The sequence below is a fragment of the Ursus maritimus genome, unplaced genomic scaffold (genome assembly GCF_017311325.1).
Source record: "Ursus maritimus isolate PB19 unplaced genomic scaffold, ASM1731132v1 scaffold_11, whole genome shotgun sequence".
Classification (NCBI taxonomy): Eukaryota; Metazoa; Chordata; class Mammalia; order Carnivora; family Ursidae; genus Ursus; species Ursus maritimus.
In genome coordinates this window covers 65,182,224-65,201,529 of record NW_024423453.1, presented here as the reverse complement: position 1 = coordinate 65,201,529, position 19,306 = coordinate 65,182,224, and the positions used below count along the sequence as shown (strand labels likewise).

General features: G+C 44.1%; 1 protein-coding gene across 1 annotated transcript in view; it reads right to left on the bottom strand.

Annotated features, from left to right (window-relative positions):
- Window positions 1-2,223: 2,223 nt before the first annotated feature.
- The window catches only part of NUGGC (nuclear GTPase, germinal center associated), a 40,576-nt gene continuing 23,493 nt past the window's right edge, over window positions 2,224-19,306 (bottom strand). The window contains exons 10-16 of the mRNA XM_008705102.2: window positions 16,142-16,306; window positions 12,146-12,303; window positions 10,260-10,398; window positions 9,149-9,257; window positions 8,343-8,479; window positions 6,219-6,309; window positions 2,224-2,789 (exon numbers count right to left, since the gene is read on the bottom strand). Coding sequence (XP_008703324.2) covers window positions 2,650-2,789; window positions 6,219-6,309; window positions 8,343-8,479; window positions 9,149-9,257; window positions 10,260-10,398; window positions 12,146-12,303; window positions 16,142-16,306 — 939 coding nt within the window. The 3' untranslated portion in view covers window positions 2,224-2,649. The remainder of the gene's footprint in view (window positions 2,790-6,218; window positions 6,310-8,342; window positions 8,480-9,148; window positions 9,258-10,259; window positions 10,399-12,145; window positions 12,304-16,141; window positions 16,307-19,306) is intronic.

Here is a 19,306-nt window from a genome sequence, read left to right as displayed (position 1 = left end):
CATCCATGTTGATGCAAATGTTGGGTGATCATTCTTTCTGATGGCTGAGTAATATTCCATTGTATCTATGGACCACATCTTCTTCTCAAACATTTTGATCTCAGGACCCTACACTCTGAAAATTTATTGAGAACTCTAAAGAGCTTTTGTTTATGTGGTTGATATTTACTGTATTCAAAATTAAAAAGGACAAAAATTGGAAACAATTATTTACTAATTCATGTAAAATAAACCTATTATATATTAATATAAAAACATATTTTTATGAAAAAACTATTTTCAAAAAATTTAGTGAGAAGAGTGACATTATTCACACTTTTTTTATTATAATAATATTTTTTTTATTATATTATGTTAGTCACCATACAGTACATCCCTGGTTTTTGATGTAAAGTTCGATGATTCATCAGTTGCATATAACACCCAGTGCACCATGCAATACGTGCCCTCCTTACTACCCATCACCAGCCTATCCCATTCCCCCACCCCCCCCGAAGCCCTCAGTTTGTTTCTCAGAGTCCATAGTCTCTCATGCTTCATTCCCCCTTCTGATTACCCCCTTTCTTTATCCCTTTCTTCTCCTACTGATCTTCCTAGTTCTTACGTTCCATAGATGAGAGAAACCATATGATATTTGTCTTTCTCTGCTTGACTTATTTCACTTAGCATTATCTCCTCCAGTGCAGCAAATGTTGAGAAATCGTTCTTTTTGATAGCTGAGTAATATTCCATTGTATGTATGGACCACATCTTCTTAATCCAGTCATCTGTTGAAGGGCATCTCAGCTCCTTCCACGATTTAGCTATTGTGGACAATGCTGCTATGAACATTGGGGTGCATATAGACCTTCTCTTCACTATGTCTGTATCTTTGGGGTAAATACCCAGTAGTGCAATTGCTGGATCATAGGGTAGCTCAATTTTTAACTTCTTAAGGGACCTCCACACTGTTTTCCAGAGTGGCTGTAGCACTGCTATTCCCACCAACAATGTAGGAGGGATCCCCTTTCTCCACATCCTCTCCAACAATTGTTTTTGCCTTGTCAATTTTTGCCAGAAAGAACGATTTCTCAACATTTGCTGCAACATGGATGGCACTGGAGGAGATAATGCTAAGTGAAATAAGTCAAGCAGAGAAAGACAAATATCATATGGTTTCTCTCATCTATGGAACGTAAGAACTAGGAAGATCAGTAGGAGAAGAAAGGGATAAAGAAAGGGGGTAATCAGAAGGGGGAATGAAGCATGAGAGACTATGGACTCTGAGAAACAAACTGAGGGCTTCGGGGGGGGTGGGGGAATGGGATAGGCTGGTGATGGGTAGTAAGGAGGGCACGTATTGCATGGTGCACTGGGTGTTATATGCAACTGATGAATCATCGAACTTTACATCAAAAACCAGGGATGTACTGTATGGTGACTAACATAATATAATAAAAAAAATATTATTATAATAAAAAAAGTGTGAATAATGTCACTCTTCTCACTAAATTTTTTGAAAATAGTTTTTTCATAAAAATATGTTTTTATATTAATATATAATAGGTTTATTTTACATGAATTAGTAAATAATTGTTTCCAATTTTTGTCCTTTTTAATTTTGAATACAGTAAATATCAACCACATAAACAAAAGCTCTTTAGAGTTCTCAATAAATTTTCAGAGTGTAGGGTCCTGAGATCAAAATGTTTGAGAAGAAGATGTGGTCCATAGATACAATGGAATATTACTCAGCCATCAGAAAGAATGATCACCCAACATTTGCATCAACATGGATGGAACTTGAGGAGATTATGTTAAGTGAGACAAGTCAAGCAGAGAAAGACAATTATCACATTTCACTTATTTGTGGAACATAAGGAATAGCAGGGAGAACATTAGGAGAAGGAAGGTGAAAATAAAGAGGGAGAGAACAGAGGGGGAGAGGAACGATGAGAGACTACAGACTCCAGGAAACACACTGAGGGTTTCAGAGGGGTGGGGGGATGGGCTAGCCCGGCGATGGGTAGTAAGGAGGGCACATAGTGCGTGGAGCACTGGGTGTTATACCAAACAAAGAATCATGGAACATGACATCAAAAACTAATGATGTACTATATGGTGACTAACATAACATAATAATAAAAAATATATAATAAGATACAATTAGTTTTATTACAAAAAAATGTTTGAAAAGTACTGATCTTAAGTAACACTCCTGGGAAGTGGTAAAGCCAGGTCTCTTGTCCATCTGGCTTTAGACCCACATTGCTTCCATGGCACGGTGTTACCTCCTTACCCAAAAGTCTCATTAATATTAAAATGGAAAATAGAATTGGGTCCTTAAAGCTTTATTTCGCAACTTTTTTCCATAATATTTATTTTTCAATGTTTAGATATTTTTCTTTGCATGAGTTTCTTGTCCCTAAAGCTTTAGAACTCCATTAGGGACTCAAGATGACTCTTTTGGCTATTGAATAAAAATGAAATTATGTTGCTCGGTGGTCAGCTGATGCCAGAGGTAACAATATTTTGAATTTTATATTGCATATTAAGTCCAAACAGTTGGAAGATGTTCTTTATTAGATTTTTAAAAACAGAAGTGATTCTGGTTATTTGGCACAAGGCTTGTTTTTTCATCTACTTGGTGCTAAGCCCTAAGAATTAAACTTATGCTTTGGGGGGAACAGATTTGCTTGGGGACATTCTCAGAAGGAAATCTTGCATGCCTCTCCGCAGCACCGCATTCTCAGCAACTTCCCTCAGGCTTCTGTGTAGCTTTTCCATTTCCTTGTATTCACTTTTGACATCTACAGGAGAGCAGAAAGCATGCATCAGGAGTTAGTGTCCTTTTCAGAAAGGAAATCTCCTGGGGAGATTTAAATCAGAAAACAAATCTCCTAGGGATCTCATCACTTGTCCCAGAATGTGATATCTGGAATGAAACTTGGAGATCAGATAGTCTGATCAATTTATTTTATTAAAAATCCTGATCAAACTGGGAGTTCTTGCTCTTACTTAAGGTTTATCTCAGCATAGGGGTCACCCTCAAAGGAAACACAAACCTACCAACAAAAAGATCCAGATCACTGAGTCCTTACTAAGTCTACACAGAGCTCAGTGGAAGGAGATACAAAGCCCACCACACAATAAACCTCCCCTAAGTCCTCTCCAGGCTTCCCTCTCCTTCCCCTGACCCCTCTGCTCCCAGCAGTTCTCATTCTAGGTGAATTTGCTCTGTTTTGGCCTCTTGGGTTTTTACCTCATGAACAGCAATCAACTTATATCCTTATGATGGTGAATTTAAGGTGTCAACTTGTCTGGGCTATGGTGCCCAGATATTTTGCCAAACATTATTCTGGAAGTTTCTGTGAGCATATTTTTGGATGAGATTTGCATTTAAATCAGCAGACCTTGAGTAAAGCACACTGTCCTCCATAATATGGGTGGACCTCATCAAATTAGGTGGAGGCCTGGTCAGATCAAAAGTTGGTCTCCCCCAGGCAAGAGGGAATTCTCCAGCAGACCACCTTTGGACTTTATCAGTGACATTAGCTCTTCCTTCTTCTACTGCTTTGGACTTGAACTCAACACTTTCCTGTGTCTCCAGCCTGTTGGCATCCCCCATCAGATTTTGGACTCAGCAAACCTTCACATTCATATGAGTCGATTTCTTAAAATAAATCTGTCTATCTACCTATCCACACATATTCATATTTATTGGTTCTGTTTCTCTAGAGAACTCTGATTAACACAGTCCTCTTTGTTTTTTTTTTTATTAATAATGATTTTTTATTATATTATGTTAGTCACCATACAGTACATCCCCGGTTTTCGATGTAAGGCTCGATGATTCATTAGTTGTGTATAACACCCAGTGCACCATGCAATATGTGCCCTCCTTACTACCCATCACCGGTCTATCCCATTCCCCCACCCCCCTCCCCTCTGTAGCCCTCAGTTTGTTTCTCATAGTCCATAGTCTCTCATGTTTCATTCCCCCTTCTGATTACCCCCCCTATCATATGATTTCTCTCATCTATGGAACATAAGAACTAGAATGATCAGTAGGGGAAGAAAGGGATAAAGAAGGCCACACTTCAGACTGACCCTGGGGTTGATTCTGGCATTGCTCCTGAATGCTTTTCCTATCTACCTTTGCTCTACATCCTCCATATCATTATCCAGACTCACCCACCTTGAGCCTGGCCAGCGATGGGACTCATGACCAAGGGGGAATTCGAACCTTGAGTCTGTTTATCTTGCTCGTGAGTCTGGAAGTTCTCCCTTCTCCTCACTGCTTTATAAATCCAACCTATCCTTTCAGACTCTACTCTGGGACCCAGATTACATGAAACTTCCCCGACACCCTGGCCCTGAATAACCACTGTCTTCTGAATAATCTGGTGGCCAACTGTGTTCCCTCTGTCAGGTTCTTGTTTGTTTGTTTTTATTTGATGGAGAGAGAGACAGGAGAGAGGGAACACAGCAGGGGGAGTGGGAGAGGGAGAAATCTTCCTGCTGAGCAGGGAGCCCGATGCAGGACTCGATCCCAGGACCCTGGGATCATGACCTGAGCTGAAGGCAGATGCTTAACCAACTGAGCCACCCAGGAGTTCTTTAAAGAAGACATAACTGGATGACTACAATCTTGAAACAGTTTCCTGTGAAGGCATAGTGGGAAGGTCACGAAGAATTCACTAAAGCATAGTGTGAGGGAGTTGTGTTACCTTCCTGAGAGACTGGGAGGCACAGGTTAGATGTCCGTCTCACCAACCAGACATGGGGAATAAGTTCCAGAGCAAAAGAGAAGTGTCAGACTGAAGCCTAGGAGCAGCAGCTGTGGCTTTTACCCTGGAATGAGCTCTGACCACTTTCACCCTGACATACTCAATGACACGTAACAATGACCTCGGATACACTTTTTTCCAGCAGGCAACTGTGCCCATAGTTGATCATTTAAACGGCACAAAACAGGGGTGCCAGGGTGGCTCAGTTGGTTAAGCGTCCGACTTGATTTTGGCTCAGGTCAGATCTCAGGGTCGTGCAATCGAGCCTGCATCGGGCTCCACATTCAGTGTGGAGTTTGCTTGAGATTCTCTCCCTCTCCCTCTGCTCCTACCCCTATTCATGTTCTCTCTGTCTCTCTCTCTCTGTCTCAAATAATTAAATAAATCTTTAAAAAAATAAAAATAAAAGGCACAAAATATACAGAGTGTAAAATAAGTTTCCCGTCCTCCCTGTCCTCCAGGTTCCTGGTTCCTCTCCTTAGAGACAACCAGTGTGGCCAGTTGCTTGTGTATCTCAGGAGATTTTTATGCATATACATATGTGTTTCCTTTTCTTCCCTCACAGATGGCAACACATTACACACAGTTTTTCACTTTGCCTTTTTTCCCTTCACTTTGGAGATTGTTTTGAATCATTACTCTGCATTTAAAAAGGTCCTTTATTCTTTCTAACAATTGTACGGTCTTCCACTAGTTATGTGCCTGAGTTAACTTAACCAGCGCTCTACTAATGGATATTTGAATTGTTCCAATGTTTGACATCATTAAGCAATGCCGCCCTGAATAACTTCGTCCATGTGCCATTCTGCTCACGTATGAGGCTACCATGGGATAAATTCCCAGAAGTAGGATTGCTGAGCCAAAGGATATGTGCATTTTTAGTTTTGCTGGAAGTTTCCTGATTGCTTTTTGCACCAGTTGACACTCTGCAGTTTACCAGAGGAGGCCTGGTGGAGCCCATGGCATGGAAGAAAGAGGGTTGCATACAAGGCCCAGGCAGCTGGTAATGCATCCACAGGCTCCTGGTAGATGAAGAGAAACCTTTCTCCACCACCAGAAAATGAGGCTTTTCATGAGAAGGTATGTATTCCAAAGAATGGGTTTATGGACACTGCAGGACGGAGTTATCATTTTGACTTTGCCACTTTGCAGCCATGGATTCTTGGGTACATTATCTAATCTGAGTCTCTGTTTCTGCACGTGCAAAATGGAGCAATACCCTCTCCCTCCAAGGGCGAACATGAGAATTCTATGAGATGCTGCACACAAAGCCCAAGTATGATGTGTGGTCTTGGGCAGGTATTCCACAAAGGGCGGGGCAGTCATAATCATCTCTATTCCATGCCCTGGAAATTCTTCCTAACTTGATTTCTTTAAATCCAGCAACGAGCAACCACAGCTAGGGGTGTCTGCAAGGTCACTGCTTATGCAAAAGTTTTATGTATTTACCTGCAAGCTCCTTGTAGAGACCATCCCCCTGGGATGAAGCAAGGGTCAGCATGGTGGCGATACTGCCCTTCACCTTCTCCGTGATTCCATTCTATAAAACAAAGCATGGTCATTCTCTTAGGATGGCACAGCCCAAGGGAAAGGTTAGCTTATGAAAAGGACCCCACCTAATCCCCCAACCAGAGAGTGTACAGACAGGGGTTGCCAAAAATCCAAGTCAATTCCGAGGGTGGGCCACCTTAGAGTACGGCGAATGGCTCAGAGGTCATCAGGGCAACATTTCTGGGGGGTCCCATTGGTCTCAGCAACTCCTTTCCTGCCTATCAAGACTCATGTGGGATTGGACCTCTGGTGCTGACCAACTGAGTCAGGAGCTAAGGAGGCTTCATGGAGGTAGGGATGGGGGGAACAGAAATTGCAGGGATGGAAAAAGGGGGAAAGTGCTGGTCACTAACCACCATCTTATTGTTCATTTAGTCACTGGATGAATGTTTACTGAGTCCCTGATTTGTGCAGAACTTGACGTTCCTGATGCTCCGTCCTGGCTGCCTGAGATAGGTCTTCTTTCTTATCTCAGTCCTGTAACCCATGAACACTCTTTTCCCTCTTCTAATCATCTCTTGACTACCTTTGAAAAACACCTGACTCTTCCCTCTAGCCTGACACAGCCTTGTTTTAAGCCTGGATCTCCTGACTCTTGTTTTCTACCCTCAACACACCAGGCCAAGAAGCCCAGTCTCAGCTCTAGCTGTGAGCCTTGAGCTAGTAACATGGGCCCTCTGGGCTTCAGCCCCCTTGTCGATAAGATCGGGGAATGGGGATGCTCTGTGGCCTTGCCCAGTTTTAACTTCCTACTTTTTGTCATTTAAGATGCATTTGTATGTGGTCAATGTGCAAATCACTTTTTTTTCCCAGTGGAATTGTTTTTTGGGGGGGCTCCTTAAGGGCCAATGTCTATATACTCAATGGGGACCGGGTGCTGTAGGGTTTGGCTAATTTTCTGCAGGTATTTGTAGACTGTGATAATATGTTAAATGACAGAGAGTAAACTGGTACTGGCAAATGAGATGTCTCTTAGCCTATTCCAAGAGAAATTACATGCTTTATATTGTGGAGAAAGGTATTCTCCAAAACTGCAGTGGGGTAGGAGGGGGGGCACAGGGCTGAGCAGAAGCAGGTTGGAAACATTTCAAAAAGTAGGTTGGTTCAGAGGTGAATGGAAAAAACAACTAGCCAGGTTCCTTAGTTGCTTAGGAGAGGGTCAACTAAGTCCCGACTGAGGCAGAAGAATTTGGAAATGCACATGGCCGGGAGGGGCCAACAGTAGCTTGGACTAAAACAAAGAACATTTATTACTTGGGAGGGTGGTGGCACACAAGGAGACCCTGAACGGAGACAAGTTGGCCCAAGGGTACTTGATAGACGCTTTAGGTTCAAGGAAACTATAAGGAACTGTTTTCTGAGATAAACAGAGTCAAACCTAAATCTATGCTAGGTGTCATAACTGACTGGCCTGTAATAGTTTATTGGTATTTATTTATTGATTGATATTTTATGTAGACTAGACATTTCCCTCATTTTAAAAAAAAATCTGTCTAGAGATTATGCTATTATCGGAGACCCTGGAGCCAGGTTCTCTAGTCCCAAATCCTAGCGCTGCAACTTTGCAGCTAGGGGGCCTGTTGCTACACCTCTCTCTTTCTCTGCCTCAGTTTTCTTATCTATAAAATGAGAACAACGATAGCCGCTACCTCACAGGCTTGCTGGGGGTTAAATGAGTTCATGTAGGTCAAGAGCTTCGGACCCCCATCTGGCTATCGCAGTGGTTCTACTGAAGACCTGGTAAAGAGGAATGATGTGAGAGAGAGCGGGGGGGGGGGGGGGCTGCATTTCTGAAGTCACAGCCCCACAGAGACCCCGACACCAGCATGCGGGGGCAGTGAAGGGATAATGCCCAGTGCCAGCTGGCCTCCTCTCCTGGCGTCGTGGGCAAGGGTCGGAGCCCCTCTGCAGAAGGCATCAGCTTCACATGGACCCAAATAAGTACTTCTCCCGTCTTCTGTACCTGCTTCTTTGGCTCCCCCAAGGAGCCCGACTGGAGTTCAGACTATGGATGTAACATACCTTCAGTTGTTGAAATTGGTGCTGCATCCTTTCCTGAGCCCTTTCAAACATGCCCTCGGCCACCTGCCGGTCCACCCCTCTTCTGATGACATCTTTCATTCTCTCACACGCCTTTTTGCCAGCGATCTGAGCTGCCTCTGGCAAAAATGATAGCCACAGTCACACCACAGCAAGGACTTGCTTAGAAGTCTTCAGCTTCAGAAAGAAAGGCAAGCAAACAAAAATATATATACACACACACATAGGTATACATCCACAGACACACACACACACATTTTCATATACGTAGCACCATTTTCCACGCAGTGGAAATAGTTTAATAATCGCATGACAGAAAAAAATTAACACTCTCAATATTTAGATAACTATTACTCAGAAAATCCAATGAGTGAATTAGACAGAAGTTTACAAAATTCCAGTGCCCCTCCCCCGCCCAGAAAAAAACAATGGGAATGCCAAAATAAGAAGGATCTGGAAAGGGGGTTTACAAATACTTGAAGGGAGTAAGAATGAGAACTGGATAAGAGATTTTATAGTTTAAGGAGCTGAGCTGCAGCAAGGAGAGGAGAAGCAAGGTGAATAGATAAAGGGTGGACAGAAAGTACTGGAAACACACAGATAAAAAATGACTCACAGATCACCTCTCCCCACACCCTTGCAATTACTTGGTTTTCCATTTGTGGAGTAAGAGTCTGAGAGGGACTTAGGATGCAGGAGGACAAATACTTTGAGGGGAAAGCAGAAGAAAAGGATGCCAGACAGAAAGACCCCAGAGGGAGTGGACAGTTTGCCCTCCAGAGCCCCACCTTCATAACAGGGCTTCAGGTCGTTCTGAACAGAGGTGGTGAGAGACTCATAGATCCTCCTCTTCTTTCTGAGGATGTAGTCCTCCAGGCCTCCCAGGATGGCGCTTATCTGTGAATCCACGTTAACAAAAGGCCATTTGTGCCCATTGCTTCAATAGAACCCTGTGTGGTCACCACTTCCCTCTGCCTTATATTAGGCTTGGCTGTTCACATGGTGTTTTCTCAGCTAAGCTGTGAGCTTCTCATAGGCAGGAAATTTGTCTTAAGGGGGAGGCACAGGACCGTTCTCTAGTGTTGCCATGTAATTCAGTCTGGGCCTGTGCTATGGCCTAAATATCTGTGTCCCCCCCAAATTAATACATTAAAATCCTAATCCCAAGGTGTTGGCATTAAGAGGTGGGGCCTCTGGGTCGTGATTAGGTCATGGGGGGGGGGGCCATGATTGGGACTATTCTCCTTACAGAAGAGATTCTAGCAAATCCCTTTGCCCCTTCCAGACAGTGAAAAGACAGTCATCTATGAGCAGGGAAGTGGACCTTCACCAGACACCAGATCTGCCTGTACCTTGACCTTGCACCTCCAGCTGCCTGTGAGGAGTGAATTTCTGTTGTTTATAACCTACGTACTTTGTGGTATTTTGTTACGACAGCCTGAACAGACTAAGACAGCCTAGAGGAAAATGGGTCACAGACAAGAATCTTGACTACTCAAAATTTAAAAATGATCTGAAAAAAATGACACGTCTTTAAGCCTCACTGCTTTGGATAATACTTCATAATATTGGCAAAAATGGTAGAAGGTTAGTGAAAGTGCTACAGCGCATTCAAATGTTTGCACATTTCAGGAGTCTTCGAAGATTCTTCCTAGGAACTGAGTCTCCTTTCCAACCTCAGCACTTCCTGCCAGTTGCTTCGCGGCAGCACAGAGACGGGCTGGCGTCCCACACCCCATCCCATGCGCTTTGTGTCCCACAGCACCTGCTATGAGACATGTCCAGACCTGGACACTCCAGGGGAACAAGGGAGAAGAGACTCATAAGACCTCCAAAACCTTGCTGGGAAGAAAGCCTCTGCCCAACCTCACTGCCCTCTCCCCTTTACAAAGATCTCACCTCCTGGATCAGGAAACTCTTTTTGTAGCTATCATATTTCCAGCCATTTCTTACTCCAATTTCCATCATTTTCTCCTGTAGAGAGTGCTTAAAAGCATCTATGTGAGGCAGCAAAGTGGAATCAGTGGGCTTTCCAGCCCTACAGAAGAAACAAAATAAAATGTTAAGAGACAACAGCGGCTACCGTGGGGCAAAAACAAAGAGGAAACTAGCTGGTCCCCTTTATTCACTTTTAAAGCCAGGTGGATGAGAATGAACAGTTATCGAACTCCTATCATGTGCCAGGCCCTGTAATGGGCCAGGTTGGGGACATCAAAACCAATGCAACCAGTGTAGTGATACCCATTTTACAGACGAGAAAACTGAGGTTCAGAGAGGGTTGCTGACGTGTGCCCAGCCCCATAGCTAGTAAGTGGCAGAGCCAAGCTTTGGACACTGATCTGCTCAACCTCAAAAGTCAGTCTTCCCACTGCCAAGGGATTTCCACTTGAAAGGATGAGACTTGAATTACATCTTAAAAGATGGGGAAGATATGGGGAAATGAAAAACAGGAGGAGCTATTCCCCATGGGGGCAAGATAGGGAACAAAATTTCAGACCATCCCAACAGTAAGAAGCAGCAGGTTATAGAGGAGAAGACATAGGTTTGAAATCCTGACTCTCTACCCGTGAGCTGTGTGACGCTGGAGAAGCTGCCTCAAGTCTTCTGAATCCCAGCTTGTCCCCTTGTAGACAGACAGAAGCTACTTCTGAGGGTTATTGAGAGGATCTGATGAGATCGTGCATGCGCAGTGCTTAGCACAGCTCCCGGCATATCTCAGTCGCTCTCCGCTACCCTCCAGGCCGGCTGGAGCAGGAGGCTGGCACTGAGCAACAGCATAGGGAGAGGGGGGAAAGGCCAGTTGGAGATAGGTGGAATGTCTTGAATTGCATCTTTTTTTTTTTAAGATTTTATTTATTTTGTTTGAGAGAGAGAGAGAGTGCTGGGGAGGGGCAGAGAGAGAGAGAGAGAGAGAGAATCCCGAGCAGATTCCCTGTTGAGCATGGAGCCCAAGATGGGGCTCAGTCCCATGACCCTGAGATCCCAACCTGAGCTGAAATCAAGAGTCCAGATGCTTAACTGACTGAGCCACCCAGGTGCCCCTTGAATGCCATTCTAAGGAATTTGGAGTTTATGCTATAGACTTGTAAACAGGGGTAGGATAGATGGAATGGCATGATCCCAAAGAAGTTTAAAAGAAGATGGGGGCAGGGAAGGGGAACACTGAGTAAGAATCCAGCAAAGGTAGAATGGTTCAAACAGCAGCCGGCGGCGAAATGCCAGAGGCGAAAGAGGGGGCCTGGGGCCAGGTTCCTGCACTGAGGGCTTAGGAGAGTCTGCTTCTGTTGATGGAAAAAAGGACTGACGGTCAAGGCAGGAAGGAGGCACCGTGAGGCTCACACAGCTAGTAATCGAGCGAGCACGCAGTATGTCAAAACCAAACAGAGTCATCGGTCAGCCTCTTTGCCTTTTTGCATTCAGGAAAATTTATAAAGGCCATGTGTTTGCTTAACTCCACACTCTCCAACCAAAATAACCTGCCCTGGGCTCAGATCCACAAGAAAATGTATCCCTTGCTGCATGTAGGAGATATTTGAAAAATACTGGAAATCATAATATTAGTCTGAAAGCAACATCTCCATCCGCACTCCAGGTCACCGTGAGACATTAAGTAAACCAAACCAAGAAAGCTTTTGTGTTTTGCCAGAGACTAAGCTTTCCTCCTCAAGTTGCAAGCTACTCTTTACACTTCCAGATCCAAAGTACAAATTCTTCTAAAGATGACACTCGGGCCCAATGCTCTTCAGATGTTTGTTCACGAAGGAGCAAGAGAAAGGATCCTTTACCTAAAAATGCCTCCAAAAACGGGATCAATCTGGTCATAGATGGGCTGAGTGATGGCTTCATTCAGATCTATTCTTGCGAGGGTCCTGGAGGCATAGATGCCATTTTTCAGGCAAACAGCTTTCAGAGTCTGGTGAAAGCCCTGGTTTCCTCTACTCCTCTAGGTAATTAAACAATAAGTTAGTAGAGTTAGTACACATTAACTAGAATGTCACAGGATCAGAATCGGATTGCCTTTGGCGAATGTGAATCACGGGGAAGAGTAGGGACAACATGATCTTTTAACATATGCTTAAGCTAAACAGAGGGCAGTGCAGTCAGGCCTCAAGCGCCAGAGAGCCCTGTGCTTCCCTGATCACAATTCTCCTCATACAGTTTATAATTGTCTGGTTACTCATCAGGCTTCTCTACCCGAACAGCAGCTTGTTGGGAGTAGGCACGGTGTCTTATCCATCCCGATGTTCTCAGCATCTGGCAGCAGCGTAAGTAGTGCCTGCTGAATAGTTGTTAAAGGAGCAAGTTTTCAATGAAAATGTACTATGATCCTACTGGGGTGTAGGTTTCAGATTTTCCAAGCATAGCCCAAGTTGTTTTTTAATCCTTTTTGTTACATGTCTAACGAGATGTAATTTGATTTGTATATCTTCATAATATTTTTTCCCAGAGAAATAAATTCACAAATCAGAGGCAAAAAAATATGATGAAGCGAGAGCCATAAGAGACATGGATAAATCTTACCCAGATGGTGATCCTTAGTAAAGGGAATAAAAATATATAGGCACTGACCAAAATTTCAGTAGAGGTCCTGGTGATCAATGATATATGCTTTAAGGAACTCTTTTTCAAGCACAAGGCTGTGTCACACGATATGACTGGCATCATACCGTATATATATTTTTTTAATATTCTGTCCTTTTCACTGAACAGTATGACATGGGCATTTCCTCAATTCATTGCAAATACTTTCAAAAGTTATTTCAATATCTACAAAATATAATATCATGTGGATGTAACCTAATTCATTTTACCACTCTTTTATTATTACACATTTTAGGTTATTTTGCTATGTGACATAATGATATCATGTCAGCATGGAAATGTTTGTCCAAATTTCTGGCCATAAACGAAAGTGGCCCATCAAAGACACTTCAGACAAGTTTGTAGCTACCAAGAAAAACGCCGTTACAGAACTGACGAGACAGGGTAGTTCATGGGATGACACCCTTGTGAAGGCCTGGGGATGGCTGAATTGCTCCTTCCTTTCACGAGCAAACTGTCTCAAAGGAATGGTCTCCACTCTGTGTCTTCACCCTCACAGACACACTTACTCACTTTTGGTGATCTGGGATTTTTTTAACATCAACAGAAGCCGTTCTCCCCTGGAGCGACATACTTATCTATTGCTATGAAACAAATTACCCCAAACCTAATGGCTTAAAACAACAATAAACATTTATTGAGTATTGCTCACGAGTTTTGTGGGTCAGGAATTCAGATACAGCTTGGCTGCTGTTTCACGGTTCACTTGATAGCCAGGCTGTGCGGCTAAGGGTAAAAGGCAAGTAAAGACCACCCAGAGAAGAGACGAGCACATGATTCAAGGTCACCGAGAACAGACAATTTGGACAGTAGGCTCAGGTGGTGCAGAGTTTACTGACAGCAGGAGGAGAAAATGCTGCACAAGGTCAGCCCTTTGCAATGCATGGGTCCCCGACGGCCAGCGGACCCACTCCACAGCCACTGTGGGTGACGCTTCTGCACACATCCCACACTGTGTGCAGTGCAAGGACCCAAGCCCTCCCCTACGGGATCTGAAATACAGAAAACTGGAAGCTTGCCTAAGGGCCTTGGCCCCCAATACTAAGCAGAACAAAGAAGTACACACTGAGCATAAAGCAGAGAACAACATTCCAGGCAAGGCGATAAGCCCAGTACAGGCTGGGGGCTCTTTTATCTCTCGGTAAGGAAGTGTTCCAGGCCTAAAGCCCATTCTTATGTGGCCAAGTTGGGGGGGCTGGGGTCGAAAGACTGCAGGCCTGGGCTGACCTTTCCCCAAGGCTCGCCAGCACTGGCTCAGGGCTCCTCCATGAGGCTCCATCAGGCATTGGCTGGGATTACAGTCACCTGAACGGGGCTGGAGGATCTGCTCCCAAGGAGGCTCACTATGGAGATGGCAAGGTGATGCTGGCTATTTGTGGGCCAAACTTCACTACTTTTATGGGGATTGACAAATTTTAAACTACATAACTGGTCGGCAATTACAAGTAGCTGCAGTAGTTTGCAGAGCACAGCTGGGGAGGTGCAACAGGCACGTGGAGGGTTGGGCATCTGGGCTCTGAAGACAGACAGGCCAGTGGTAGATGTGGATCCCATATGTGGCCACAGAAGTTTGTTCAGCCTCTGTAAGGCTGTAAATTACAATAATAATAAGAGTGTTTACCACCCAGAATTGTTGTGAGGACTGAATCAGGTAATGTACAGTATCTGGCAGCAGAGTAAGCATTTTATCCACATTCGCTGAATGCATGAGTGAATGCACCTGTACATACTATATTCATGGACACTCAGCCACACCCCAGCCATGTGGAAGATACTCCACTTCTCATTCTCCTGTGTCAAAATTCTAACAGTCCTCTCCAGTGACCCCAGAATCATTCCCACTTCTACACTCTTTTAGCTCACGGAAATGTAGAGCTCCATTACACACCACCTTCTCACTGCTAACATTCTAACTTTCCAACTCATATTACAACAACGGCAAGAACATACAATCTACGCACTACGAGAGCTCTAGAGACTTCTCTATCATCCTTGTCCCATAAGCAGTGTTGTTCATCACTCCTTACTCTTTTTTTTTTTAAAGATTTTTTATTTATTTACTCGACAGAGGTAGAGATAGCCAGCAAGAGAGGGAACACAAGCAGGGGGAATGGGAGAGGAAGAAGCAGGCTCATATATGGTGGAGGAGCCCGATGCGGGGCTCGATCCCACAACGCCGGGATCACACCCTGAGCCGAAGGCAGACGCCCAACTGCTGTGCCACCCAGGCGCCCCAATCACTCTTTACTCTTAACAGGTGTCATGGAGTGACCTGTATCCCTCTGATTTGACATGTTGAAGCCCTGAACCCCGGTGTGACTATATTTGGAGATAGGGCTTTTAGGAAGGTAATTGGGGTTAAATGAGGGCATAAGGGTAGGTCCTAAGCCTATTGGACTGGTGTCCTTATAAGAAGAGAGAGAGAGGCCAGGGATGCACATATAGAGAAAAGACCATGGGAGGACACAGCTAGAAGGTGGCCACATACAAGCCAAAAAGAGGGGTCCCAGGAGTAACCAATCTTGCACGGCCTTGATCTTGGGCTTCTAACTTTCACAACTGTGAGAATAAATGTCTGCCCTTTAAACCACCTGCTCAATGGCATTTTATGTTATAGCAGCCCTAGCAAACCGATACGAGAAGCCTCTTTTTTCACCCCTTAGCCTTAGATAAATACAGCCTGGCACTTACATCTTTATCCTTCAGCTACCTCATATAAGTTATTAAAAGATAAAACAACAATTGGCATGCCTAGTGAGAAGTTACAAGATGTTTCCTTATTGTGTAATCTAATTGGCTTTTCTATCAACCCGGTAAGATAGGTAGAGTGAGTATTTAGCTTCCCATTTTACACAGAAAAAACCCCACAAGCTTAAATGGGTTGAAGGCCTCACCCAGGGCTATGCAATGCATGATGGGTAGAGCTGGCACTCAAAACAAGACCCTCAACTCCTAAATTCCAACTCTGTTTCCACTGAAACGTATGCGTTCTCCTGGGTGCTCGCAATGCACAGCCGGACAGTTCCCTCTATGTGCTTTCCTGTACACAATTTTCATTTTCTCCTACTCTCTTTTAGCTCTTTATTTCCTTCAAAAGCCATGGAATAGTGCAAAAAGAACTTGGAGATAAAGCAGAAGTCACTGAATATCACAGGTCCTCCCTGGAGAGGGTCACTCACCACCAGGCATGCCCCGAGGATCCGTCGGTAGGAAGTCCTGGCATTTCGGACTCCTTCCTGCAGAGGCTGCTCTATGTGGGCAAAGCACTGGTCAATGGTCTTCTCCAGTAGTTGTATCTTCTCTTCCACAAATCTCCGCAGGCCACTCATGTGCAAGTATTCATTCTAGGGACAAGGGCCATAGAAGCATGAGGCTACCCCCTCCCTAAGGCCACTTTCTCGTCAAACTTTGCTTCCTTAATGCTTGTCCACCAACACAAGATTTGGTTTGAGCCAATCACCCTCAGCTGACCTCTTTTGTCCCAGTAAAACAACCCTCGGTGGACAGACCTTAAGCTTTGTGGGCTGGAGAGCACAATATATACGTGCCTCCTGCAACTTACTTTGAGTGTCTAATCCGTTAGGCAATTTGAGGGAATAACTAGTCAAACAAAAATCCAGTTGCTGTTAAAACATATTTTTTCAATGATATCTGATTCTACAAACATTTTGTAGGCTTTTTGCACAAAACAGTTTTTGAGAATCATGTTTCTCAAATTTTAACATGTGTACAGATCACTGGGAGAGTTTGTTCAAATCTGAGGACCTGAGATTCTACAATTCTAGCAAGCCCATTGGTGACACTGATCTTCTGGTCTGGTGGCCCTGGACCACACTTTGAAGAACAAAACTACAGGACATAATAATAAAGATATGGTCCTTTCTTCAAAGGAGAATACAGTCTAGTCGAGGAAAAAAGATCTACTCAATTAATAGAAGGGAGAGACAGCCTCGACCTCTAGATTTCAAACTGGGAATTCTGCAGTATTGTTCCCTGTGTGAGAATCTTGGGGACCCCACAATGCCTACAGCAGATGGAAGCCACACTACTTAGCTCAGCACTTAAGGGCCCCTCATAGCCAGAACTCAGCCAACTTCTCCAGCACCACCAGCTGTTTGCCTAAAACGTCATCCCATCCCAGGGTAGCTGCTCCCGAACTTGCTACCATTCTCCAAATGTGTCATCCCTTTTGTACCCCATGACTTTGCACATGCTTCCCATCCTTCCAGACAAAGCACAAAAGCCACTCCCTGAGTGATGCTTCGCCTGACCCCCCTGAGTGGAATTGGGGCTCCCTTTCCTGAATTTTGTATATCCCTGCACTACAGCCCTCCTCCTGCTGTGCTATGTCTGTCTCATTCCATACTTGCTGAAGGATCTGTGGACTGTGTTATTCATGTTTGTTTATTCCGAGGCATGGCACAGAGTGCACAGTTGATAAAAGTTTTGGAGTGAATGAAAGCCACAAAGAAACTGCTAGATAATGTGGGCTTTTAAATTCTGTTCCAAATTCAGTGACAGAAAATCGCTCTCAAATGGATGTGTGGCCTTATACAAATGACTTAGCTTTTCTAGATCTTGATTGCACTGAAGTGAGTGAGGCTGAATGTTCCTGAAAACAGCCTCAAACTCCCATTCTCCTCGAGACTTAGTAAATGAGTTTCAGAGTTTATGAGGACTATTCCACAGATTCTCATAGTTTTTCACTAGTAAGAATTCTATAAGCCATACTTTTCTTTCAGAGTGCCCTCTGGATTCTCCTGAGTTTGTGGTGTCACTGGTGAACAAAAGGAAATAAGAAAGATGTCACCAACAGAAACTCTATGGGTAAGATTCTCACAAAGTCTCACACTCAACAAATCATTGGTAAATAAACAAAAGAACAATAAGAAAGGGAAAGGCTTACATCTACTATGAATAAATGCAGGGCCATTTGACACTGAGATGTCATAATCAACTTCCTACTGATTCATAAAAAGAATGACTAGATCCCTGTTCATTTAGAATCACTAACTACCTAGACTCTTTTTTTTTCCTGGTTTGAGTCATAATCTTAAAAAATGATCAATCACCACATTTTTTCAGAATGCAAAAGAACTGACAAATCTCTTGCCTTCCAACTTCCCATCAATGAACTGAGACTGTGACCAGTATCTGAGGCCAAATGATTTTGAGGAAAAATGCTGGCTAATACCCATGTGAAGGGCTACCACAGAAGTGCTACCAGCCCCCTCCTCTGTGTTTTCTGTTGCCTACGGCCTGACCTTGAGGATGGCACTGAGCCCTCCACGGGCTGCCCCTTCCCCTTAGCCCAGAAGAGTACAAGGGGGTGGGGGGCAGGCACTTCTCAGTTTGATTGCAAAATGACTTGTCCTTGTGTTTGTAAAACAAACCAACCACACACAGCACCACATCTGATTTGTTTTCCATCAGCACTTCCAAAAGCAATCTTTTGCTGGGCAGAGAGGCAATTTTCACCCTGAAGAACACTTTCAGGAAGTTAGAAGGTCAAATGCTTCCCCGGTATTTCAGAGGACACAGTTAAATTCGAAAATCTCAAGATTCCAGCTTCTTGCTGTTGTTTTTTTATTTTTCCCTCACAGAACTAGGCCAAAACAAGGCATTAGAAATATGATGAAAAAGACAAGGAACCTTGCTCTATGTGTCACTCTTATATGGAATTTTTAAAATGTAGACATTTGACCAAAACTGCAAAGACCATCTACTGTTGACATTGCTTACTTTTCACATTGAAGTCAGGTCTCCATTATCTGCCTCCCCTGGCCACGCCATAGGGCCAGCCCAAGTGTACCTTCCCACATTCTCAGGACCAGCCCCGTGAACTCTCAGAAAGCCCTACTGGTTCACTTTCTTTGCCCCTTCCTTGTTCAGCATAACAAAAAGTTGGACAATTTGGTGGGGCAAATCTGATGGTTGATAGCAATTGTGGAAATAAACACCAACCAAATGAGAACATGCGAAGGCTACTTATCCAGAGCTTGCTAGAACAAGAGAGTCAGCCACCATCGCTTGTGCTTGGCAGAGATTGAAAGGCAGGCAGAGGAGTGGGAAGGCTTCAGGCACACCCTCATCAGAGGCCACTGGCACAGAGAAGCCGTGGGTGGGCTAACTAGAAGTGAGGATCCTATGCAATTCATTAGGGTGCAGTTTGGCTTCTCTGGTTGGAAGCAGGGATAAAGATTAGGAAAACCATCAGTTAGTAACCAATCAGCCCATTTGGGTCTGATTGTTACAGACATCATTGCTTAGCTTCTTGGATTGTTACCAGAGATAGCAGTCTGACTCCCTATGAATCTAACTTACAGCAGGCTGCCTTCCTAAGC